This window comes from Bidens hawaiensis, unplaced genomic scaffold, assembly GCF_021521415.1.
Source record: "Bidens hawaiensis isolate Kalapana, Puna unplaced genomic scaffold, B.hawaiensis_p1.1 tig00013988_1, whole genome shotgun sequence".
In the NCBI taxonomy this organism is placed as follows: domain Eukaryota; kingdom Viridiplantae; phylum Streptophyta; class Magnoliopsida; order Asterales; family Asteraceae; genus Bidens; species Bidens hawaiensis.
The window spans coordinates 248,117-273,090 of record NW_027492200.1 but is presented as its reverse complement, the minus strand read 5'-3'; the positions used below and the strand labels follow the sequence as shown (position 1 = coordinate 273,090).

Here is a 24,974-nt window from a genome sequence, read left to right as displayed (position 1 = left end):
ATCATAAAAGAGTACCAAACAAATCATGTAATAAACCAAACTCTAGTTTGGAAAATATCAAACATAAGTTACAAAATCATAATTATTAGAAGTAACCTACATGAAATAAACATATACTCAACTTAAGTTAACCTTCCGAACATTAACTTGGAAACAAAGATCTTTATATTTTTCATAGGTTTACCAACCGACAAATTTTGCGAGCAAAAGGTGCTAGAAAAATTAATATTGTCAGGATCGGGTTGCAACACACACACATAGATGAACTGCAAAAAAGTTAAAATCATAAGGATTTATGTGGTTCGGTCTAAGCTGACTTACGTCCAGGGACTGCAACCATATGTTCCTGATTCGTATGGGATTGATCGAAGTGGGTAATCCACTCAACGTTCATGCTGGATATGAAGAGTAATGGATGTTTAATATCCACGCGATTGATACTCAAGGGACAGTGGATGTAATGGGGTGTAATGAGTGTAGATGTGAGTTATATAATGTCACAAAGGATAAAGACGGTCAGCCTTTGAAACCTGATTATGCGGGCGGGTTGTACTGTTGCTATGATGGAACACATTGCAAAGTGAAAAACGGGTTTCAAAGTGTCGAAAGAAACGTTTACTTTAAGTACACGGTTAAGTGGGTTGATTGGAGTGAGTCCATAGTTCCTGTTAAAGTGTTTATATTAGATGTTACTGATACTTGGCGCAGCACACATGAGTCCATGATTATCTTGTAAGTTAGCCAAACACAACAGTTTTTTAAATAAAATTTCGAATATTTTTGCTAACAGTTAAGCGTTTAAACCTTATAGTTCGAGTACGATGTTGAAATATCTGCAACCGGAGTTGCTACCAGAAGGTCAAGTGTTAATTTTCCAACTGGTGGTGATGTTGTTTATGGTTTTGCACTACAATATAATGGAGGAATAGGTTGTAATCTTTATGGAGAGGTATACATGTTTCTTTAATCAATTATTATTTATTATTATTATTATTATTATTATTATTATTATTATGTTTTAACGTATACATTTTGAAATGTGAAGTAAAAGTTACGTTTTTTATTCAGGATGGACGCGTTATTTGTACATCTAAACCTATATACGGGAAAGGAAAAGATATAGGAGACAAAGATGGTTACATTGTAGGAATGCCTACATGTTATCCTAAACCGGGATCAGTGAAGACAACTAAAGGCGAATCTATAACTTTGGAGTCTAATTGCAGCAGTAAAAAGAGGCATACTGGAGTTTTGGGGCTCTTCTATATTCTTGTTGCGGCGTATTTTTAAAAACTGATTGGTCCGGCTTAAGTAAGATTTCCGCCCTTCATTCATTTGCCATATTGTCAAGAAATGTATCTGGTTTCATTGCATATCATGTGTTCAGTTTAATGTTTGATTACATGCTATATTTCTAGAACACTTTTTTTGTAATATCACAATGCATACTTAAATATACATCAATACAAATGCTAACATGACATAATAAATTCATAATATATGCCAGTTCAATAAATAAGCAAAAACATAAAAAACGATGACATACGAGGGTGATTATAATCAGAGGGCATGAAATCCACTTGAGTGGTGACTTAAAACATCCGAATTTGTAGAGAAGGAGCGCGTACCAAACACTTCGATTTCACGTTGACGCCTTTCCTTAAGCCACTTGGATTTCTTCAACCGGTCTCTTATAAGCCTAATCCCTAAGCCAAAGAAAGTGCACCCGAGACTCGCAGCACATATAGACAGTAAAGCTGCTAAAATCCAGTTCATTCTATGACTGTGGCTATCATGGGGCACTGGCATGATAACCCAAGTTGCCGCAACATATGACACAGCCATGAACGATAACGCCACCCACGTTACCTTATGAGCTACCGCCAGTATCATGTTAAGTGCCTTTCTCTTGAAAGGGATAATGCTGATTAGCACTACGACAACACAAAGAGATACAAACAGTGCAATGTGATTACTGATTGCAAAGACTTTGAAAGCTTTAGTTCTGCCCATTATCGCCTTGCCCTTTAGAGGCCCTTCCTAGTACACGCCACCAGGAGGATTCACGCCGGCTGTAAACGTGACTGTTGCCATCAGAATGGCCACTACTGTAATTGTGTTCCTTGCGTTTTGTAGCGCCTCTCTGTGTAATTCTAAATGCTCTCTTTTTGGCATATTCCTGCCATCTTTAATTTCTTCTTCTTCTTGTTCCTCTTCATGTCTGATATCTTGACCATGGACACTGTTATTTATATTGTTCATAGTTCTTGTGCATGAATTCCGGACGCCTCTATGTTCATGTCATTTGTTGGCAGTTCGGTTGAATCAAGGATGTTACTGTGATTCCCTACCGTTTGATCATCATTCGACACTTGTGTTTCCGTCGTGATGTACTCTGCGAACTGCAATGATTACATCAATGATATTAATGTCCTAATTCCTAAAAGGCAAAGGTTATTCCCACACCACATAGGTTATTTGGACACCATATGCGCCTATACGGCTCGTATAGGGGCTATATGAGCCGTATAGGTGCAAAATTTTGTCATTTTGTGATGGAGAGTGTCAGGTGTTTGAAGCCTATACGGCTCGTATAGGGGCTATACGACCCGTATAGACTAGAAAAGTTGTCATCCGTACATTAGTTAGTCATGTGAGGGTTATACGACTCGTATAGCCCCTATACGAGCCGTATAGAGTCGTTAATACACCATGGGGTGGTGTTTGAATATAACAGCCCATTATAAAATAAAGACGGATTGATTATTTGAATCTTCATCATGTATAACAACTGAAATAAAACTCGCCTGGAGAAAACCATCCCTTTGAGCAAGACGCTGAATGGTGTTACCAAATTTGTCCGGCCGGGAAAGAAGGTGTGTCCCCTTGAGGACACCATACACAAATTTGAAGGCATCAAACTTATTGTGTCTTATGGTAAAATGCAAAGCATTTTCTCAATGTTTTGACTGAACATGGAATGATAAAGGAGCTACGCATGCAAACTCCTTTAAGATTGCCACGCTCCCGTTGATAGCAGCTAGGTGTAAGGGCGTGTAGCCATTTTCGTCGAATTGTAAAGCTTGGTCAGGGTCCATACTTAAGAGCAATGTTGCAATTTCTAGTTGCCCCCTTCTGCAAGCACAATGCAACGCCAAGGACCCATTTATGCGCTCCTGAGCAAGCTCCGGCACATTTTCTAGCAACCTTTTAGCAATATCTGCATTACCAACAAGAATTGAGCCAATAGGCAATATCACTATAAACAAACAAATGAATAAAAGTTTCAGTAAAATCTCACTTATAACAGAGCTATTTATAGGCATTGGGCTCTGTTGTATTTAAACTCTTCCTATATTCAGGGCTGGCTCAACATCCTCGAAGGCCTAAAACTAACTAAAAGGTTGAGGCCTTTTTTCTTTTCTTTTCTCTATGCGTATAGTGCTAGAGAATATACAAGAATGATAGAATATGGATGATATGTAGGGATAATAGATATGAAACAATCCTCCTTGGCTTGTGGCCCATCAATGAGTTAAAAATTCTAAAAGAACTCTACTTTCAAAAGCTTATAATACATAACTCGTATTTAAGATGGATGCCCTATAAAACCGGAGGCCTAAAGCCTTGGCCTTATTTATCTTACCCATGAGACGGCACAACCTACATTTGTCATAAACTAAAGCAACACAATCTATCAACACCCATACCTGTTCGGCCTTTGGATACGGCAACATGCAAACAAGATCCATCATGTACGATGTTCAACAACCAACTGGAGTTGTTGAGAAAGAACTCGACAATCTCAAAGTGCCCATAGCTACAAGCCAGGAACAAGGCATTTTTGTTGTCAAGGTTAAGCTTGGTAGCCACCCATTGGTTCTTCTCCTTAGCAACTTCACCACCTTCTCATATCCCATTCGACACGCTTTGTGGATTGGCGTCTCTGATTTATCATTCTCCTCAGCCACCATTTCTGGCCTTAGTTCCAGAATAACTGATACCATTTCAGCATTCCCGAGCCTTGAAGCTAGGTGTAACACCGTATCGTTTGCAAATCTTCGTTCAATCACTTGTTCATCTTGTTCAACCATATTACTAAATGCAGTTGTGTTATTTTCTACTATTGCTTGCATAACCTCCCATTCAGTAATTGCCATGTGATAAAATAAAAAAGTGTATGTATACTTTAGAAACCTTTTTTTTTGTGTGTGTAAAAGTAGCAACACCAAACTCACTACTTTTACAATTAAAAAAGAAAACACTACTTTTGCAAACCTTTTATCAAAAATACTACTGTCTCAAAGAGGATTTCATGTATTTTATATATGGACACTGGCTGCTTAATTTTTAAGTGAAAACTTCTTGGTATCTACCATGTTTCTTCATCGAATAGTATGAGACCTTATACCGTGTTTCATTTTTTTTTTATTTTTATACTAATATTACATTTTTTCTAGGAATTGTATGAGACTTTTCCACTCAATTTCGTCATTTAATTTCAATTTTATCATCTTATTTTCGTTTGTTTTTCTACTAATGGTACCACAAATTTTTAGGGGCGGGGCGGACCTACACTTCTAGTAAGGGGTCGGCTGTCCTCTGTGAATCTTCTCCTTTAGTATTATTATTAATTTATTATAGTATAAAAATCCCAATCGGCCCATGTGAGTATACATTGAGAAAATCCCTGACCACTATAATAAAATTTCTTGGGTTTTCATTGCAAACTTTCCATGAAGTTGAATCGTTCATTTATTATGCTCTTATTGTATTATTATGGTTCTTTTTCAAGAAACTATAGGTGGTTTTTCAACTCAATTTCGTCTTTAATGTCAATTTTTGTATTTTTGTTTATAAAGAGTTTCCACGAATGGTACGAGACTTTCCACCCAATTTCATATTATTTACTTTTATTTCTGTATATTGTTATACTTTTCGATCTATTGATGTATTGGTTTTTATTAATATAAATTATCATTTTTTGGTTGCTGCCGGTCCTAAGTTTCTAACTAATGAGTTAGATGTCGACGGTCCTCTCTTTTAATGTATATGTTCACAACGGTCCATGACTAACAGAATAGTAACGCCGTTATATGCAGGTCGCCGGAAAAGCTCTTTTGGCCAGGAAGTCACATTTTTTGCCGGAAAACTCAACCAAACACCACCACCACCACTACTTGAGTACCACCAACCAATTCCGACGATGGTTCTAGAGTTCCGAAGACCTCAATAATTGGGGCTTTATTAGAAAAAGATTCCCAAAAGGTCCAATATAAGGTTACAAAGATATTTGGGACAACAAAAACGTTTTTCCGGCGACCTTCTCAAGTCCCGTATCGATAATCAACACACGAATATTAAACGAATAACTCTCGTTTATATTAATCAGAAAATCTCACTCAAAAAACTGATTACAAACCCTCAAACCCTAACCCGGTTTGACTCTTGATGAACCCTAACTCGGTTACACCAAACTCACCTAATGTCTAACCATAACTCGGTTTATATAGGACTAACCTAACTTGCTAGTAAAGACATTACCAAATATAATAAAACCTAATACTTGGGTTGGGCCTTACACTTGAGCCAAACAACAATTGACCCAACAATCACCCCCGCAATTGTTGTACCCGAGTCACCCGACTCACCCCCTAATTTCCTACTTGAAATTGGCGAGTCTTCAAGTTCACGCTTGTCATCATTCTCTTGATTCTCCCGAGGCTTTTCATGATCTCTTGCAATGTTCTTTCGGCTCCACTTGGCTAAAAGACACACTTGCTTCGTTTGATCATTAGACGCCTTCCCTTGGGCTTGAATCACTTTCTTGACCACACGTTTAGTTTCTTGAACTCTCTTCTTTGGACTTTGAATTTTGAAACTTGGATCTTTAATTGGAATCTGACTCGTAACCGGCTCGTCTTCTTTCAGTCCAATACTTTGAAGATCCCTACTTGCAAAATTCTTCATTCCACTTATAACTCGTTTACCGGGACTTGTTATCTTGAGATTAATCTTGTATAATCGATTCTTGGTCCTTGTCACCTTCATCAAAAGCTTACCTGTATCATCTTTAATGGTTAGCAAATCATGCTTCATGTGAATCTCGCATCCACCTTCTGTTGCTTGACCAAGACTTATGATATTGCACTGTAAGCTCGGGATGTAGTAGACATCGGTCAACAAACATTGCTCCCCCTTTTTTCCTTCAATTAAGACCGACCCTTTTCTCCGAATATCAATACAAGATTCATCTCTAAACTTCACCGTTCCCGTAACTTTTTCATTCGGCTCATAAAAGTACGCTTTATTACCCGTCATGTGATTCGATGCTCCGTTGTCGAGATACCAAACATCATTCTCCATCGGTTCGGTTTCGAAACGCTTTGGAATCACACCGCCTTCATTCAGAAAAACCGTTTTTTAATCACCTTTTGTCATAAATAAACTTGGATCAAAATCATCAATTTTGTTCAAGTTAGATTCTTCCTTTTTCTTCATACGTTCCGGACACGTAGACGCAAAGTGACCAAACTCATCACAATGGAAACACTGAACCTGTGACATATCCTTTCTTCTCCATTGACGATCCTTTCTTTGACCCGTATACCTTGACCCATGATGTTGACCATCTCGGTTTTCACAACCATCTTGATCTTCATCATCCCGATCTTGACCTCCGGTTTCACGGCCTTTTCCACGTCCCCGCGAACTTGGCCAACCCTTACCTCGGCTACCGGACTGATCATACGACTTGCCTTTATAATTACTTTCCGACCGATTGAAAAGTAACTGACCTTGTGAATTTGAAGCGCGTTCTCTCCCTCGTAGACGTTCCTCAAACGCCTTAAGTCTTCCAACAGCATCTTCAAACCTCATACTATCAAGATCAACCGTTTGCTCGATTGATGCTACCAAGTTGAAGTATTTGTCTGGAACCGCTTCCAGTAACTTCTTCACCAAGACATCTTACTCGAATACTTGACCAAGACCCGTTGCCTTTGAAACCATACCGGTTATTTTTCCCTCGAACTCGTCAACAGTTTCGTTTTCTGCCATCTTGAGTTTCTAAAATTCACTTTTCAACGTTAGTAGTCGAGCCTTTTGAACTCGCTCGGCCCCAACAAACTGTGCCTTCAAAGCCGCCAATATTTCTCGAGCATTCTTGTATTGAGAAACCTGAAGAAGAATATTACCTTCCATAACTTGGAACAAAAACGACCTTGCCGTTTTATTCTTCTTCGCATCAATAACCGCACCCTCATTCGGTTGAACAACTTCCCATAACTCTTGATCATCTAAGATCGCTTCCACCACAATCGCCCATGTGATGTAATTAGTTCCATTCAGCTTTGGAACTTGCAACGATATCCCCCACTCGCTTTGGGTTGGATTGTTGGCTCTTCTTTATCACCTGCCATTAATGTTGTCGAACACCCTTGCTCCACTTCGTTGGAACAAATACAAACCCGTTTACTGACAAAAACCCGGTTATAAATATCTCTCGAAAAATTCAATCACCAATAGTTGTCTTCAAACAAAAACCAAAAACCCCTGTTCACTTTTGCTTTCTACAATCCAAAAATAATAAATTAAACTATTATTTTCTTTTCTTTTGAATTCTTCGTAACCTGTTTAAATTTCAAAGTGCAGACCCACTTTTTTGACTTTTATAACTTTTGTGCAATAATTTAATCACAAAAGCAACCAACTCAATAAATTGTGAAAACTTAAAACGACGCCGGGAATCCAATTGCGACAGCCACAATTCTTTCGTCCCAACTTCCGATCGTACACACTACGGCAACCCGGAGCTGGTTTCCTAGCTAAACTCCAAAACCAACGATCAAACCAATCGACCTTGTTCTTCACGTTCCCCGCACAAGACCCCGATTCGGAAACCCAACCTGGTTCCAATACGCACCGATTGATAGCTCCTCCTCAAGCCACCGCTCGCCGCTTATCATTGCACCGTTGATCCGCCTCACCGCCGATCAAAGTTAATTCGATTATCGATTTCTTGAACTTGGCTCTGATACCAATTCAAGTCCCGTATCGATAATCAACACACGAATATTAAACGAATAACTCGTTTATATTAATCAGAAAATCTCACTCAAAAAACTGATTACAAACCCTGAAACCCTAACCCGGTTTGACTCTTGATGATCCCTAACTCGGTTACACCAAACTCACCTAATGTCTAACCATAACTCGGTTTATATAGGACTAACCTAACTTGCTAGTCAAAACATTACCAAATATAATAAAACCTAATACTTGGGTTGGGCCTTACACTTGAGCCAAACAACAATTGACCCAACACCTTCAACTAAAGACGTTAGTCATGGACCGCTGGGAACACGTATGATAAAATGTGAGATGGATATCAGCCAATTTACGGACCGACAACGACCAAAAGACGATAGTCGAGATTAATAAAAAAAAACAATACGCCTTTTCTATTAAATGATATGCAAATTGTTAGCAAACCTCATATCTAATCACGTAACCAAGAAATACGCCCAAATCTTCTATTGATGAATAACTTCATATTAGGAAGACCAACTAATATGATGAAGAATGATCGTTACACACGATCAACCCAACTAAACTGAAGAGAAATTTACCAATCATAAAGATAAAACGAAGATGACTTAAAAACAAGAATGGAGATGAAATGCATTAGACGAATGAAGACCGATAAGATTAATCCGCTCCTCTTCTTTCTCTCGTATATAAAAGATACGTAACCATCCACTGTTCTCATCTAATCATGAAACACAGACGCAAAAAACAAGAGTAACCAACATATAGAATGAAATCGATCACCATATAGCATATAACATTTGTTTAATGTTGAATAAGCAACATATATTTCAACATAAATCTTGAAACTAGAAGTGTTAACACATTGTACGTACGAGTTTTTGAAGAAGTCGAAAATTCGCCATTGGGGTATACTCATCATAGATACATGTTGCTACATATATGATACACTAGCCGGCGTATCATACACAAGACGATGTTGAAATATGTGATTTCTTGATGGTTTGATCTGTTTTACATATACTCATCACATATACATGTTACTACATATTGTACCAAACATTGAGATATATGAACTTAACTCGCCTACAAGAAATATATTAATCTTTTAACTGATATGACATGACATGACATGATATAATATAATGATCAAATCAAAACAATCATAAAAGAGTACCAAACAAATCATGTAATAAACCAAAATCTAGTTTGGAAATTATCAAACATAAGAATCACAAAATCATAATTATTTGAAGTAATAATCTACATGAAATGCACATAAACTCCAATTAAGTTAACCTTCCAAACGTTAACTTGGAATCGAAGATCTTTATTTTTCCATAGATTTACCAACCGACAAAGGTTGTCACGGGTCATATAAATTACATGTTCAAAGGTACAATAGGTTGGTACCCATCCCCATCTTGCTTTCTTTGTCGATAAGCAATTAAAACAACAACAAAAGTTGCTAGCACAACTATACCCCACATGCATTTTGCTATCTTTGATTCTTGCTGACCTACATCCACAGACTGAGACCGCAACTATGATATATTATTATTGCTTTTGTGATGAGAGAATTACAAGTACAACAATTGTTTATGCGACTAAATTACAGTTAGAATTTAGAAACTTAGTAAATAATAAATAAAAAATGACAATAAATAAAAGAGAATAAGATTGTTCCATTAGTCTCATATTTAGAATTGTACTATATAACATAGTAATAACTTTCTTTCAAAAAGTATTTTTATTTATCTATATTGAAGAGTGTTTTGGATATTTAACGTATTATGAAACATTAGACTAAACCGATGTGCCATATCAATTGTTCTACGGGAAAATTTATAATAGTAAATTTTGACTTACATTTTCCAATTTTAACTCTCGTCTTGAAGATAGTTAACATTTTATATATCTTGTTCAGATTAATTCTTCTATCAGATCATATCTTTCGTTAAAGAGCCGTCTGATCCGACGGAAGGATTAAACAATCGGATTAGACAGAATCATGAACTGCACTGTTGGACACGACTGTTTATTATTACGCATGCTACCTCACGAATCCGTCGAAAACTTTCATAATCAGCCGAATTCGCGGGAAAATTTCAATACATGTCAACATATGATGGGCTATACAAATCTGTCGGATCATTTCTTGTTTATGTCTGATCTGACAGAATAATATGGCTAATTTGGAAATTTTTCCGAAACCGTAGCTGTTCTTGGAATATGTTAGTCAAAATTGACCATTTTGAGAATTTTCCCTTGTTTTAATACTCAAAAAGAGGGTAGAAATCATACTTGAACTAGATCATTCAACTCCAAGGAAGACTCAACAACAAGAATATAAAAGAGTCCCATAACTCCAGTATGACTCTTTTCACTGCTATAATTAACCTCGAAAGTTAAAGCTTCATTTTTAGCTATCTTCACGGACCCCGGTTCAGGATAACACGTCGACATTCCTACAACGTAACCCGCTTCATCTCCTACACTGTTTCCTTGCCCGTATATCGGTTTAGACATGCATATAATATTTCCATCCTAAGTAAATTAAAATTTTCTCTTTTAAAATGCATTCTAGACCATAATAATAAGTATCCAACTTTTAAAACCGAAAACTTTACCTCTCCATATAGAGCGGTTCCTGTTCCCCCAATATGCTGGTGTCCGACACCATAAATGACGTCACCAGCAACTGGGAAGGTCACCGTTGACCTTTTGGTACCGGTGAAGTCAGTAGTAGCTACTTCAGTAGTAGGTTTTTTGATATCGTACTCGATCTATAGAATAACAGTTTAATTATCTATAAAGATAACAAAATTTGAATTTTGATACGATTCAACTTACGGTGCAATTATGGATTCCCGTGTGCTGCCAAGTATCGGTGATATCAAACATATAGACTTTAACAGGTATAATCGAGTCACTCCAATCAACCCACTCAATTGTGTACTTCATGTAAACGTCTCTTTTAAAATTTTTAAGCTCGTTTTTCACTTGGCATTGCGCTCCATCGTAGCAACAATATTTCCCTCCCCCGTAATTCAGATCCATCAACCGAATGTATTCGTCCTCCGTGATGTTAAACAAGTCACATCTGCATTTCAAAACAGATAACATGGTAATCATAGAGAGATTTAGTAATTAATAATACCACAAAAGGGTTATATGATTTGGTATGTTTGTTGACTTTTAAGCAACTTTGACTTTGACTTTGACTTTTAAGAAAGTTTGACCATGTTGACATTCTATACTATGTTGACTTTTCACTAAGTTTGACCATGCTGACTTTCAGTAAGTTATTTTTGCTAACAAAACCCGAAAAAAATTTTAAAGACGAAAGCCATCACAAAATCGATTTAACGGGCATCCATACAAATTACCTTGTTAACAAAATGTTGTATAAAAACCTCTGACAAAAACCGTCACACGTTAAAAAAATCAAATTTAGCGAATCCTTATAAGTTTACCTAGTCAAAAAATGACTTAAAATCCCTATAATCTAAAAACTTAAACAAAAACATCACACATTCATTTTTTAAAACTTAATACAACCCATGCATGTTAACTTAATTATATCATGAATTCTAGGTAAATTCGACCGTGTTACCTTTTTATTTTCATTAGACATACCTATCTTCGTTACCATTTTACACATACGATACTTGTAATAAAATTCTATAAATTAATTACACGATACCTGCATTCAGCACATCCAAGTACATCTATTGCACTCCGAGTGTCAATAGCGTGGATATTAAACATCCATTGCTCTAGATATCCATCAGGAATGTGCAACGGATTACCCACTTCGATAGCATAAGGGTCAGGAATATACGTGGATATTTTTCGTGTTTCAGCTCCTAATCCCCAAACCTGGGGAACAAGATGATCATTGCATACTCCGGAGTTCCCAGCCAAGATGAAATCCGATTTGTTAAACCCTGGATTACCGCCTTTACGTATGTAATAATTCTATGCCACCCAATGATGGAGATAAGTTTCTTTAAGAGAGACAGGATTTCCATTTTCATCAACAATTTCGGCATCGAAACTCTTTATAGCAATATGACCTTTTGGGAACTCAATGTTGTAGTAATATTTGTTTGAGACCGAACCCGGGTATTGGGTTATCTTAGGTGATTTATACACCTTCGATTTTAACGTGTGTTCGGGTGTTATGTGAGTTTTGGAAGTTTGATCACTTGTTGCCCATAATGTGATTGCTAGTAAGAACAACAAAAGTTGACTACAAAGTGACATTGTTCACCCTTGATGTCAATCAATTAATCTGAACAAGATATATAGAAGATAATCTTTGTTACACTAAAACATCACATGATTTTATGTTGTCAATATAGTTCCAGCACTATCAAACAAATGTTGATGGAACTTATTTTGTACTGGTTTATATTTTATCCAAATAATTCACCAAGTGACAAAAATAATCATCAAGTGACAATATCCAAATAATTCACCAAGTGACAAAAATAATCATCCCAATAAAAATATGCATTTAGTAATATAGTTGTTTTAATATTGAAATGTTGATGGAACTTATTTTGTACTGGTTTATATTTTATTAAAGTTATAGCTTTTGCTTAAAATACACGAATATATATTGTCACAAATAATTAATTGGTGGGACATAGACTCCAATCATGCTACACTTTAAGTTGTTCAAATATCTCTAAGCTTTCCAAAAAAAGAAACTCAGAAATAATAGCTTGCTTGAAATCTACTCGATTTTAAACGAGTCGGCTTGGCTTGGCTCGATCGGCTTGTCTTGTGACGAGCCAAGTTTACGTTGATCTGAGTAGGTTCAGTTCGACTCGTGAACAGAAATCTCCATTTATAAATATTAGCATCCACTATCAAAGCATTAGTATCCCTCAACCTATCCCTTACAAATACAATCATGTCTCCAGCATCCAATCAAGTCGTTTGCGTAACCGGTGCCGGCGGATACATTGCCTCATGGATGGTCAAGTTTCTGTTGGAGAAAGGTTATATTGTTAGAGGAACCGTTAGAAATCCATGTACAATATTATTAAATATTAAGTCTTGTTTATTTCTATTTCAAATGTCTTAAACTATCTTTCATGTTAAATAATATTAGATGACCCGAAAAATAATCATCTAAGAGAACTCAAAGGAGCGAACGAGAGATTAACATTATACAAAACTAATCTCCTTGATTTCGAGAGCTTACGAGAAGCCATTAATGGATGCGATGGGGTTTTCCACACTGCTTGTCCAATCACTAATGATCCGGTATGTATTTAGCTCACTAATGACATGTTATAGTTATAGCAGCGTCTACTGGACGGGTATAAAACTATTTAATAGTATGTTTAATCAGGAAAAAATGATAGAGCCGGCGGTGACGGGAACAAAAAATGTAGTGGTGGCTGCGGCTGAAGCTAAAGTCCGAAGAGTGGTGTACACCTCGTCGATTGGAGCGATGTACATGGATCCTAACCGGACTCCGGATGTGTTGTTGACGAGAGTTGTTGGAGTGATCTAGAATTTTGCAAGAATACTGATGTTTGCCCTCGTCCCACCCACCCTGTTCTGCTATTACCATTCCTAAATTCTATTTAATTAACTATTTATATGACGCATACTTTTTTTATTGATAGAATTGGTATTGCTATGGAAAGGCGGTGGCAGAATAGGGTGCATGGGACGAGGCTAAGGCGGGAGGGGTTGATCTGGTTGTGGTGAACCCGGTGATAGTATTGGGCCCACTTTTGCAACCCACGCTCAACGCGAGCCCTAAACATATTTTAAAGTATCTCACTGGGTCAGCAAAGACCTATGCTAATTTGGTCCAAGCATATGTTGATGTACGAGATGTGGCATTAGCACACATTTTAGCATTTGAGACTCCTTCGGCTTCTGGTCGGTATCTATGCGTTGAGAGTGTGATTCATCGCCAAGAATTGGTCGAAATTTTAATCAAACATTTCCCTGAATACCCGATTCCCACTAAGTAAGTGCACGTACTACCACTACCATTACCATTACAGCCATTGTGGTCCCACAATGTGCATGCTTAACACCCAGACATGATAGGATATCCGGACCCATGTACCAACTGCACCTCATGAGTGCACCTTAGATTAATCCAAATGCAATCATTCCTTTAAAGATTAAATCATAGATTAATATTTATGATATGCTACTTATAAATTACAGGTGTAAAGATGAAACAACGCCAAGAGCAAAACCGTATAAATTCTCAAACCAAAAACTGAAGGACTTGGGTCTCGAGTTTACCCCGATTAAGCAGTGTTTATATGAGACGGTTAAGAGCTTGCAAGAGAAGGGCCACCTCGCCGTTCAACTGACCCAGACCGACGACAACCGCATTCAGTCCTAGTAGCTTTAATTATATGTGTTTATGGCTATGTTTTCATTGTAACACTTAAATGTTTATGGCTATGCTTTCATTGTAACACTTATATAAGTTCTATGTATTGTTGTCTACTTGTCTATGCATTTAGTACAAACACATAATGTTGTACGTTATGTAATCTCAATTGATGTGTTGCCTACAATCTACCTTCTAAGATGTAACTATGTTATGCAGGAATGGAAAATAATTAGCTTGGTGTGACTCGTTTGTACACCAAACTTTGCAATAATTTTGGGCCTTGTCATGATTTTCGCAACAAAACGTGCAGGGCCGTCTCCGAGAACCTAGGCCGAGCCAAAATAAAAATATCTTGTAAGCTCTAGCGAGTAACGAAATATATACTTTGAGTTTTAAACGACATTAACAATTTTACGTTATAACAATAAAAATAGCAAAATTTTAGTTTGGACACAATATCTCAAATGGAGTATGGGTAAAAAAATATTAGTCTTTATAGATTAAGATTTATACTTATTTTATAATATATATATATATATATATTATGCCACCAAAAATTAAGTGCCCCCGCTTGTTGTCCGGGTTGCCCTAGCCCCTAGTCGGCTCTGCAAACACGGTCCAACTATTGAGATGGTATCAAAACTGAAAGCTAAACTTTATAAGAGATTTACCATCAAAATGTCCTTATTTGACTTTTTGATTCCAAAATTGTCCAATAAACACTAGCGCCCCACTTATTTTTATCTATGTGTCGATATAAATTTTATTCAAAAAAGAATGAGGTCATATTTATATTGAACATTTCGATCTATTTGACCCAGCTACTGACAAACAAATTTTTAAGTGTCAAAATTTGGGAACAATAGCTCGAACCCTTCCATGTGAAATAAGGCTTATCTAGTACTAGCAATTTCATGATGCATATAATGATTGTATCTGGAAAATATCAAAGAACTCAATTTTAGATAATAGCAACCAGTGAGTTTTAATTTGGATTTATTAGAAGTCAAATACCTGGGTTGGGCCATATATTAAGCCTAACACATAGAGCCATAGAGGCCCATAGAACCTTAGCCGATATGCTTTCTAAATTATATATAAGGGGTGTTTCATCTATATGGTAAAAATCCTAGTATATTTGGTAATTACGTCTTCTGTTGTAGACATATACATATGCATTTCAATGATGGATCGCTGACTAGCTTGAGCGTCAGAGGGTGTTCACAACACTTCGACCCTTTGACCCCTTTCTAACGAGTTCTTCAAGGTTTTACAGATCTGGAAATAATTGAATGAAGAAGATAAAGTGTGACTTTTTCATCTCCTGAGTTAGTGAGCTATCACAACGGATCCGTGTAGCAACATTATAGAAGCATATATATCCTAACACATAAAAGCCCATGAAACCTAGCCCATATGTGACCCTATATAAGTGACACTTGAAATGTCAAAACCGAACCGTTTTCACCGACTGGGCTAGCCCAGCCAATTTGATTTAGCCATAGCAAAAATCATGCTACTTGATCATGAACCATATCATGAAAATCATTAAATTATAAATGAAATAAGGGGTTGGGGAATGGTCAGCTTATGTTGGGAGTCTAAATATCCGGTTGGTTTTATTTGGTGGGGAAGGATGGTGAATATTTATATATTTTGTTTTTTTAGAAAGGGCAAAATTGATATTTTGTAACAATTTAGTAGAATGTTTAATGACATATAGTTTAAGGATTTCAGGTGTTACAACGGTGGTAGATCCAAGAAATTTTCTTACACTGATTATAAATTTTCTCACAGTGTTGGCCAAGATTTTACACTATATAATAGTACTACAGGGGACAGTCAACCTCGTAACACACAGTCCGTCCATGTGTTACCACCACTGGATTAATTGAGGATTAGTCGCTAGATGCCCCTAGGAGGACAAATTTTAGCTACTTGACCCCATTAATTGATAGTTGGATCTAGTCACCTTAATTTAATTTTTTAGGTCTAAATTTTTTCTAATTATTGGAATGCAATGGGACCTTGGTTTTAACCCGTTAACCCCAAATTGGTTTTTCTCATGATTTGTTATATTTAGTTTTAATTGTTTATGCTTGATCCATACTATGTGAATTTTTATATGTAGTTTTTTAGAAATTCCATATAAAGAAGTCCGACTAATTACAATTAAACGCTAGTATAGTAGTATCTACTCTATTGCTCAACTAGTACCTAGTGAGTTATGCAACTGTTTACAACTCTTTGAGTAGTAGATAAGAATCCTTTAACTTCTCTTACATAAGAACAAGAAAATATTAAATTTGAACAATCCACAGTGACGTCTTATTCACTTTACTTTTGATGTTTATACAAAACAAGGACATTCCCATTTGGGATGGACATAACATTATACATATAACATATATATAGTGTGTGTGTATATAAATATACGTATTATTTTATGCTAGAGGTAATTACATGCACATAAATTAATAGAAACAAACTGGACCCGCACGTATTTTCTAGTACCCATAACAGATCTCTTGTTTTCATAATTGGTGTTGCCGACACTGGTTTTATTAAATATCCAACTACTGATTACTGTTATCTCGAAAAGATTGGATTCAGTTCATGAAGCTCAGTTATACATCCAAATAATTATCTTCTAGGTATGATCTTTTCCCATTTTCTAGATAATAATATTATGTTAATTAGTCTTGATAGTTTGAAAAGAAGTTAAACCCTAGACTAGAAGCTATAGTTATTAATTATATATGTTACTCTTAAAGATCCATCAAATTGAATTGTATTGAGTTGTTGGGTGTTTTAAGAATGAAATCTATATGTGTGTCACGAGATTTTCGAATGAAAACGAGTAAATTTACTTAGTCATTTTTTTGGGTTGGTGATGAAAAATAAAAGGATCATGAAATTACAAATAATATTGGTCAACTATACACACACCGTATGGCATCTAATCTCACACTGTTTCTAACGGCTGTCCAGATAGAGCGCGCGCAAACATTCATTTTTATCAAAAACATTCAAAGTTTGACGTCTATTGGCCAAACGGCCTTTCTGACCAATAATTTTCAAGGTTTGATTTTTTTTTTGTCAAAATGATCATTGAGTGTTTCGTAGACAACCATTTGATAGTGTGAAATCATATGGAGGTGGTGTCGCTATAGCATGACCACACTCTTGGTTCCATGAAAATCCAAAACCTAATAATATATCAAACTCTATATGCAGTTACAAATCTTGTGTTGTTTTATTGTATTTCTTCTTTTTCTTTTTCGCAGATCAACTGAGGCCGAGTGTCAACGATGTCACATGCTACCCGAAGCGTAGCTATATCGTTAGCTATTGCTTTATTCACAATATATGTTCCAATTTCAGAAGCTCATGTAACACTTGAAAACGGTTTAAAATCCATGGTGTATTTATCACCTAAAATAACCCAAAATCCGGGTTCGGTTTCAAACAAGTTCTACTACGACATCAAGTTCCCAAAAGGCCATATCGCTATAAAAAGTTTCAATGCTGAAGTTGTTGATGAAGCAGGCAACCCAGTGTCTCTTCAAGAAACATATCTACACCATTGGTTAGCGGTAAGGTACTACTATCGCAAGGGCGTTAAGAACACGAAGTATAATGTGAATCTCGGGTTCCAGCAATCAGATTTCATCGTTGCTGGGAATGATGGAATATGTGCTCATAATGGTCTTCCTCAGTTTTTTGGATTAGGATCCGAAACACGAAAAACATCCACTAATGTTCCTGATCCTTATGGAATTGAAGTTGGTAATCCGCTAAAGGTTCCTGCAGGATATGAAGAAAAATGGATGTTTAATATCCATGCAATTGACACTCGAGGCACAGTAGACGCAATGGGATGTACCGAGTGCAGGTATTAGATTTGTTACATATTTATAGGAGTAAACTGCGGTTTTCGTCCTTGTGGTTTGTTTAAATCAGCGGTTTTAGTCCAATAGTTTAAATTTGCGATTTTTGTCCCTGTGGTTTCATTTCACTTGTAATTAAACCCTGACTACACTAACCCCGTTAAGATTTGTCGTTAAACCCATCACGTGAGGGGCATTTTTGTCTTTTTTTCTCCCCAAATAATCCCCACTCCTAATCCGCAAGCCCCCTTACATGAGGGGTTGGGGTGTATTTGGAAGAAAAAGGACAAAACTGCCCCTAACGTGAGGACACGTTGATGAGTTTAATGACCAGACTTAATAAGGTTAGTGGGATCGGGTTTAATTGCAAGTGAAATATTGAAATCATAGGGACGAAAGACGCAAATTTGAAACTATTGGACCAAAACCGCTTATTTAGACAAACCACAAGGACGAAAACCGCAGTTTACTCTATTTTTAGTATATACGTAGTTTTTATGTTATTGTTTGGGATTGTAGATGTGACTTGTATAACGTGGCGGAGGATGAATACGGTCGGCCTGCCGAGTTATGTGGGAGGGTTATATTGTTGCTATGATGGAACACAATGCAAAGTGAAAAATGGAGTTGAAAGTGTTGAAAGAAGCATTTACTTGAAGTACACTGTTAAGTGGGTTGATTGGAGCGACTCTATAGTACCTGTTAAAGTGTTTATATTAGATGTTACTGATACTTGGCAGCACACAGGAATCCATGACTGCCTTGTAAGTTATACAACTTCTTTTGTCATATATTTGGAGCCTTTTGATCTTGATAAATAACTATCATCTTGGGACATAACAAGTCAAATTTATTACTTTTTTTTTGTATAATTTAGAAACTTTTTGTTATTTTGCTAGTGAAATTTTTGTAGTAACTCCCATAACAAGTCAACTTTTTGTTATTTTTGTTTTCTTGGTAAATAACTCTCATCTTTTTTATGTAAACTTAAACAAGTTTAACACCTTTTTAGTATAAATGCCATTAAAAAACCTCCAAACGATTTACAATGAAGTGACAGGTAAGTGGGCAACAAGTTGCACCGCAACCCCCTTTTTATTTAAAAGTTTTGAAGCTTTTTTTGTTATTTTTAGTAGATAGTTATCACCTTTTGACAGAAACTTATTGAAATTAAACACATTTTTAGTGAAATTTTAAAGCTTTTTTTTTATCTTGGTAAATAGTTTACATCCTTTGACACTTGACAGTAACTTTTGCTACATGATATATCTTGCCCCTTGTTAGTAAAATATTGTAGCATTTGGTGTACATTGTATCCATATTTTGATACACACTTATGAAAATTAACACTTTCTTTGCAAAATTGTTACTTTCTGTTATCCTGTTTAACATTCACCTTCTCTTGACGTAAAACTTAGCGAAATTAAACACCTTTGTAGTTAAATTTTGAAGGTTTTTATTATCTTGGCTAATACTTCAATGATTAACATGCAGATCGAGTATGATATTGAAAAATCTACCACCGGAGTTGCTAGTAATAGCTTTACGAGCACTGCAAGGTCAAGTATGGTCCTCCCTATTGACGGTGATGTTGTTTATGGTGTTGCTCACCAGCATAGTGGTGGGATAGGTTCTGCTCTATATGGTGAGGTAAATATTTCATTTTTAATTTTTTATAAATCAACATTTGCATCTTAACTTCTTAAGTATCAAGACATACATTTTGAGGCAAAAAAATGTAAATTTTTATTCAGGATGGACGGGTGATTTGCTCGTCTAAACCTATATACGGGCAAGGAAAGAGCGCAGGAGACGAAGCTGGTTACATTGTAGGAATGTCCACATGTTATCCTAAACCTGGTTCTGTGAGAGTAGTTAAAGGTGAAGCTTTAACTTTGGAGTCTAATTACAGCAGTGAAAAGAGCCACACTGGAGTTATGGGGCTCTTCTATATCCTTGTTGCTGACTCTTCGAATTTGAATCAACCGGCTCAAGTATGATTTCTACTCATTTTTCCAAGAAGTTAATTCAGTTTTATAGCTTATCTTATAGTTAAAGTAATTGGCATGGCATATATAACAAATAAAGTGGTCTTCTGGATTAAAGTTTCTCAAATTCTAATGATGATAAATTAACATGAATACTAATGATCATACCACCAACATTATCACTATACAAGTAATTTTAAGATTTAAAATTAAAGATAGATTTTGACCTACTTTTCAACTAGTTTTAGACATAATTTTACTAGTTACAAAGTTTCATTTTAAGTATTGTTTAATGAACTATGTTATTTTATCATCATTTCATTATTATTATTTTTGTCTGACTCATTTTTAGCTGACCCGTGCGGCCGTGACACCCCCCCCCCCCCCCCCAAAAAAAAAAAAAAAAAAAAAAACAAAGGCACAAGAGGGTGTTTACTTCTCGGTTTTTATCCATAGTGGTTGAAGAAATTATGAGTCTTTTAACTTCGGTCAAACCACATGGAATTGAAGTAGATTTGGTCTATTTGGGCTACATCTCCATTGTCGTGTATTATGGATTGAGAGGCTTTTCGGGTTGCTTTGATGTTTCCATTTATTGTCTTTTCCCATTCTCTTTTGTGTTTCTGTTTGTTATTTCCAGCTTCCCGCTTGAGGCACTCGCACATTTTTCTTATATATTATATTGTTCTTGCGGTGAAAAAAAAACTTTCACCACTTTTTACAGTAATTTCTTTGTATGCAACATTTTTGTTTGCAGATTCATGAAGAATCAAAAGTACCTATCTTCTTTTGGGGTGTATCTATGTTTGGATTAGCCGTTTGTGTTGCGGTTTTGGTTACTTATAATAGAAGGAAGCAAAATGAAGATGGGTATCTGTCTATTGCAACTTAAACAGCCTTTTCATCTTATCTGAGAAAATTGGTCTACAATCCGGACAGAGCCGTCATATACTTTATTCATGCGGTTTTTAGTGTCGATAGAAACCTCACGATGCGCGATTTTATGGTTCTTGGATTACTTTGAGTTATGCATTGCTTCCATATGATTAATTCAACTAGAAAACCAGCTACAAAAGAATATCAAGTGATAAAACTTTTATATATAGTTATATACTGCTATAATTTTCTTTTTTATTAACTAATGCATTATATAATTTGTATAATACAAGCTTAATGTAAGAATTATTATTTTTTTCTAGAACAAAGGTTGAACAAAGTGTGGAGGTAAGGTACCATATAACCCATAACACACAAGATAGATCTTCCGTGGAGGCCCGCGGAAGATTTCCCCTGCAAAGACCTTCTGCGGAGAAAGATATAAACTCTTAGCAAACACTTGGCTATTTATGACCAAATTAAGAAGTGCATCGGAAGACTTGTCGTGACAAAGCACAACCTAACCAATCATAGGTTAGGCTTCCTGTACTATCCACGAATGCACGATGAACCAATGGGAAAAAGTCAAAAAACCAACATGGTACCTGCACACAGCAAGGATCCTCATACGCCAAACTATCTATCCAACCAATCAAGAGCCACTATCATGCACATCCATGAGAATGGAAGGTTCCATTGAGTGGGACAGCTGACCCAACCTTTTCCCTATCCTCGGCTATAAATACTACATGGAAACCAACGATAAAAGGATCCTCGTTCTCTCTGATTCTCTCTATTAATTTACATTAATTACCATACTGACTCAAGCCGGAGGGTGGTTATAATAATAACCCCCCCCCCCCCCTTTCCTCTTCTCGTAATGAGCTCATGGTGTTTGGTTTTGCAGGGTCCAGGTCATCAGATTTTCGCATTGTTGTAGTAGCGTATTAGGTTAAGCCTCTCCGGGGTTAGCTTGAAGTTAATCCATTTTTGGTAGAGATATTAGGTTAAGCCTCTCCGGGGTTAACTAGTGTTTCTTCATTGGCACCATCCGTACCGGCTAAAACTAGAAAACTTCGATCAAACACACTATGAGCTACATCCGATCTCCCCCGACGATGCCTCGATCCTCCAAACGTGTAGGACCCAAGCTTGATGGTCCCCGGAAGGAAACGAGAGGCCAATCGAGGATTACATCGATGTTGAAAGACCATAAGAAGATGCATCATTCCGCTTCACGGAAGCAAGGTTTAGCCGTCAAAAAAGTCCCGTTGGGACAAAAGAGCAAGAAGAAGACCCAGTAATGTGGCTAAATCACGAACAAGAAAGAATCATCGTAGAGTATGAAAAATGGGCGGTTGAACATGCAAGAAAGCAAATCAGCAAAGTCACGCCTCGGACGCTCCTCTTTCTTTTGAACCGTTACCATTTTTTTTCTTTTGAACCGTAACCCACCATACACTCCACCAACTTTCCTTCTTAATTGGTTGTGGCCATTGCAAACTAGATAAAATATTACAAGTATTAATATTTCAAAGGGCTTAAATCAAACAAAATCCAAATTCATCGCATCCATCATACATCATTAGTCCATGCTCCTATTTTTTTTTTCTTTTGAACCGTAATACCATCATACACCCCACTCAAATACAACCATACGTATTATTTTAAACGAAAAGGAGTGGCTAGCATTCTATGTAATCCACACGTACACTTTGCAAACACATCTCTCACTTTGCTACTCAGCTTCTGCCTAAGCATTTCAGCTGGAGTAAGGCGGCCATATCTCTCTCTATACACCTTCAAATTCCGATTTTCCACTTGGAGATAAAACCTATATGTCTTAGTTAAAATTCCCAACTGGTCTCACTCAATTTGGTTATGCTTTTACCACCAAATCAGCTTCATGGCCGGACTACGCAAAATCCGTAGTTGTTGTACTATCTTCTGCTCACAGCCCATGTTTAGGTATCAAACAAACTCCAAATCAACTGATTCATTTTCCTATGTTCTCATAACTCATTTAAGTAAAAAATATCCAAAAATTCAGAAGCATTGGATCACGTTTCCATCTTGGGTTGCATCTACACTCTACCATCTTCAAGGATTCAAGTGCTAGAGGTTGTATACGAGTGCTAAAGGCTGTATGAAAGTGCTAGGAGTTCACGATCAACTTTTTTTAACTGACCATAGGAGTTTCCTCTAATAGTCGTATCTAGTCCGGTAGTTCGGGACTATGTACTATCTTACTCTCGTTGATCACATCTCATGAGGTTAGTTAACGGTCCCCTTTTTACGCTTTTTACTGCTTTTATAACTCCGGGGGAGAAACATACTAAACCGTTTTTTATACAATCATAAGACCATTTGATGCTAGAAACATATTGTAACTAAGTTTTATACAATATTACTAAGTTTTATACAAACACAAGATTTGCGCCACAAGATGTCTTGGGTATAACAAGATCACAAGAATCACGCCACAAGATGTCTTGGGTATAACAAGACCACAAGAATTGCGTCACAATAGTTATTATACGTACACACAAGAATTTACCATATAACTATTTTACATCGAGTTACTTTTTTATACAAGGTTTACAAGAAACTACTTTTTATACAAGGTTTACAAGAAACTACTTTTTATATTGAATCATACAAATCTGTGAACTCACCAACCTAGTGTTGACATTTTCTAGTATATTTTTCAGGTCACCACATTGGAGTTACATGCATTACGAGGAAGACTTTCGTATAAACAAATTCTACGAGAACCATGAATGTCACATTAGGCGCTTCCGCTTTGGCGGGTGTGACACGCGGGCACGGCCACGCTGGTACTCAAATTCCGCAGGAGGAAACAATGGTTAAGGAAATATTGGCAAACATCAAGGTCTTGAAACCGGGACTGAGGAGTAATATTCCAAAATGGGACAAAAAACCCACTATCATCACGGGGATGAGGACAAAAAACGGACCACACCCTCCACCACCACTTCTGCCATCACCACCACTTCCGCCATCACTGCCTCTGCCGTCGCCACCACTAGAAGGTTCAATGTGGAGGAAGACGGAAGAAGGATCCTGAAAAAATGAGTGAGGCGGACGATCACTAGTAACATCAGCTTCAATTTCAACATCTTGATGGATCTCCACGTCATCTCCCTCGACTTATGTATTCCTCAAGAGAGGAGACCGAGAAGGTAAATCAGCTGACTTACCTTTCTCGCGGGCCAAGGTAAGAAGATGAGGAGGAGAAAGACGAAGAGGAGATCTTTCATGAAGAACAGGGCCACCAGAAGACCCACCAGGAACCTTTTTACTTGAAGAATTTTCCAAAGAAAGAAAGTCACAAAAACGTATAGGAATAAGATTTAGCACAGAAGTAGAAACATGGAGAATACTCGCATAAGACGCAGATTTTTTTGCTAATTTTTTGCTAAACTTGGATTTCTTCCGGATAGGAGAAAGAAGGTCAAGGTTAAGCGACATCTCAGAAGCAGTAGGCTTCGCGAAATTCTTAGGGCAGCTTCACGAGTATAATTAATAGACAAGGCCTCCTTAAGTTTCTTCTTCTTTGAATTAGTCTGTGTGTCAGAAAGGCGAGTAAGATCAATAACATCTTTCACAGCAGGCCCTGCCAAAGGTAAATCATCATAACTCAAGGACGGGTGCGGTGATTCCTAAGACTCTTCGCTAGTCGAAAGGATCACTTGCACACCGTCCGCAACAAGAACAGTTAAAGGCCGAGGATTAGAAGTTGGCTCAGCTGCCCGCTCACCACCG

The 24,974-nt window shown here is 36.9% G+C and overlaps 3 protein-coding genes and 3 pseudogenes across 5 annotated transcripts in view; 4 read left to right on the top strand and 2 right to left on the bottom strand.

Moving 5' to 3' along the window:
- The first annotated feature begins 261 nt into the window (after nt 1-261).
- Nucleotides 262-1,346, top strand: LOC143545635 (uncharacterized; annotated as a pseudogene). Its single transcript, XR_013137466.1, has 2 exons — nt 262-949; nt 1,069-1,346. The product of XR_013137466.1 is annotated as an uncharacterized LOC143545635 (transcript).
- A 214-nt stretch (nt 1,347-1,560) lies between these two features.
- On the bottom strand, nt 1,561-4,160 carry LOC143545634 (uncharacterized; annotated as a pseudogene).
- Nucleotides 4,161-9,208: 5,048 nt separating this feature from the next.
- On the bottom strand, nt 9,209-12,365 carry LOC143545646 (uncharacterized). Its single transcript, XM_077037491.1, has 5 exons — nt 11,756-12,365; nt 10,903-11,152; nt 10,680-10,835; nt 10,360-10,596; nt 9,209-9,593 (listed from the first exon to the last, which is right to left on the bottom strand). The coding sequence occupies exons 1-5, from the start codon at nt 11,818-11,820 to the stop codon at nt 9,432-9,434; spliced, it is 870 nt and encodes a 289-aa protein (XP_076893606.1). The 5' UTR covers nt 11,821-12,365; the 3' UTR covers nt 9,209-9,431.
- A 577-nt stretch (nt 12,366-12,942) lies between these two features.
- LOC143545645 (cinnamoyl-CoA reductase 1-like) lies at nt 12,943-14,602 on the top strand (annotated as a pseudogene). The gene is made up of 5 exons (XR_013137469.1): nt 12,943-13,094; nt 13,175-13,329; nt 13,418-13,602; nt 13,698-14,050; nt 14,257-14,602. The product of XR_013137469.1 is annotated as a cinnamoyl-CoA reductase 1-like (transcript).
- A 3,149-nt stretch (nt 14,603-17,751) lies between these two features.
- The window catches only part of LOC143545666 (uncharacterized), a 43,903-nt gene continuing 36,680 nt past the window's right edge, over nt 17,752-24,974 (top strand). The window contains exon 1 of the mRNA XM_077037510.1: nt 17,752-18,329. Coding sequence (XP_076893625.1) covers nt 17,854-18,329 — 476 coding nt within the window. The 5' untranslated portion in view covers nt 17,752-17,853. The remainder of the gene's footprint in view (nt 18,330-24,974) is intronic.
- Nucleotides 18,870-21,204, top strand: LOC143545675 (uncharacterized). Its single transcript, XM_077037520.1, has 4 exons — nt 18,870-19,088; nt 19,819-19,974; nt 20,079-20,318; nt 21,070-21,204. Exons 1-4 carry the CDS (start codon nt 18,870-18,872, stop codon nt 21,202-21,204), a joined length of 750 nt encoding a protein of 249 aa, XP_076893635.1.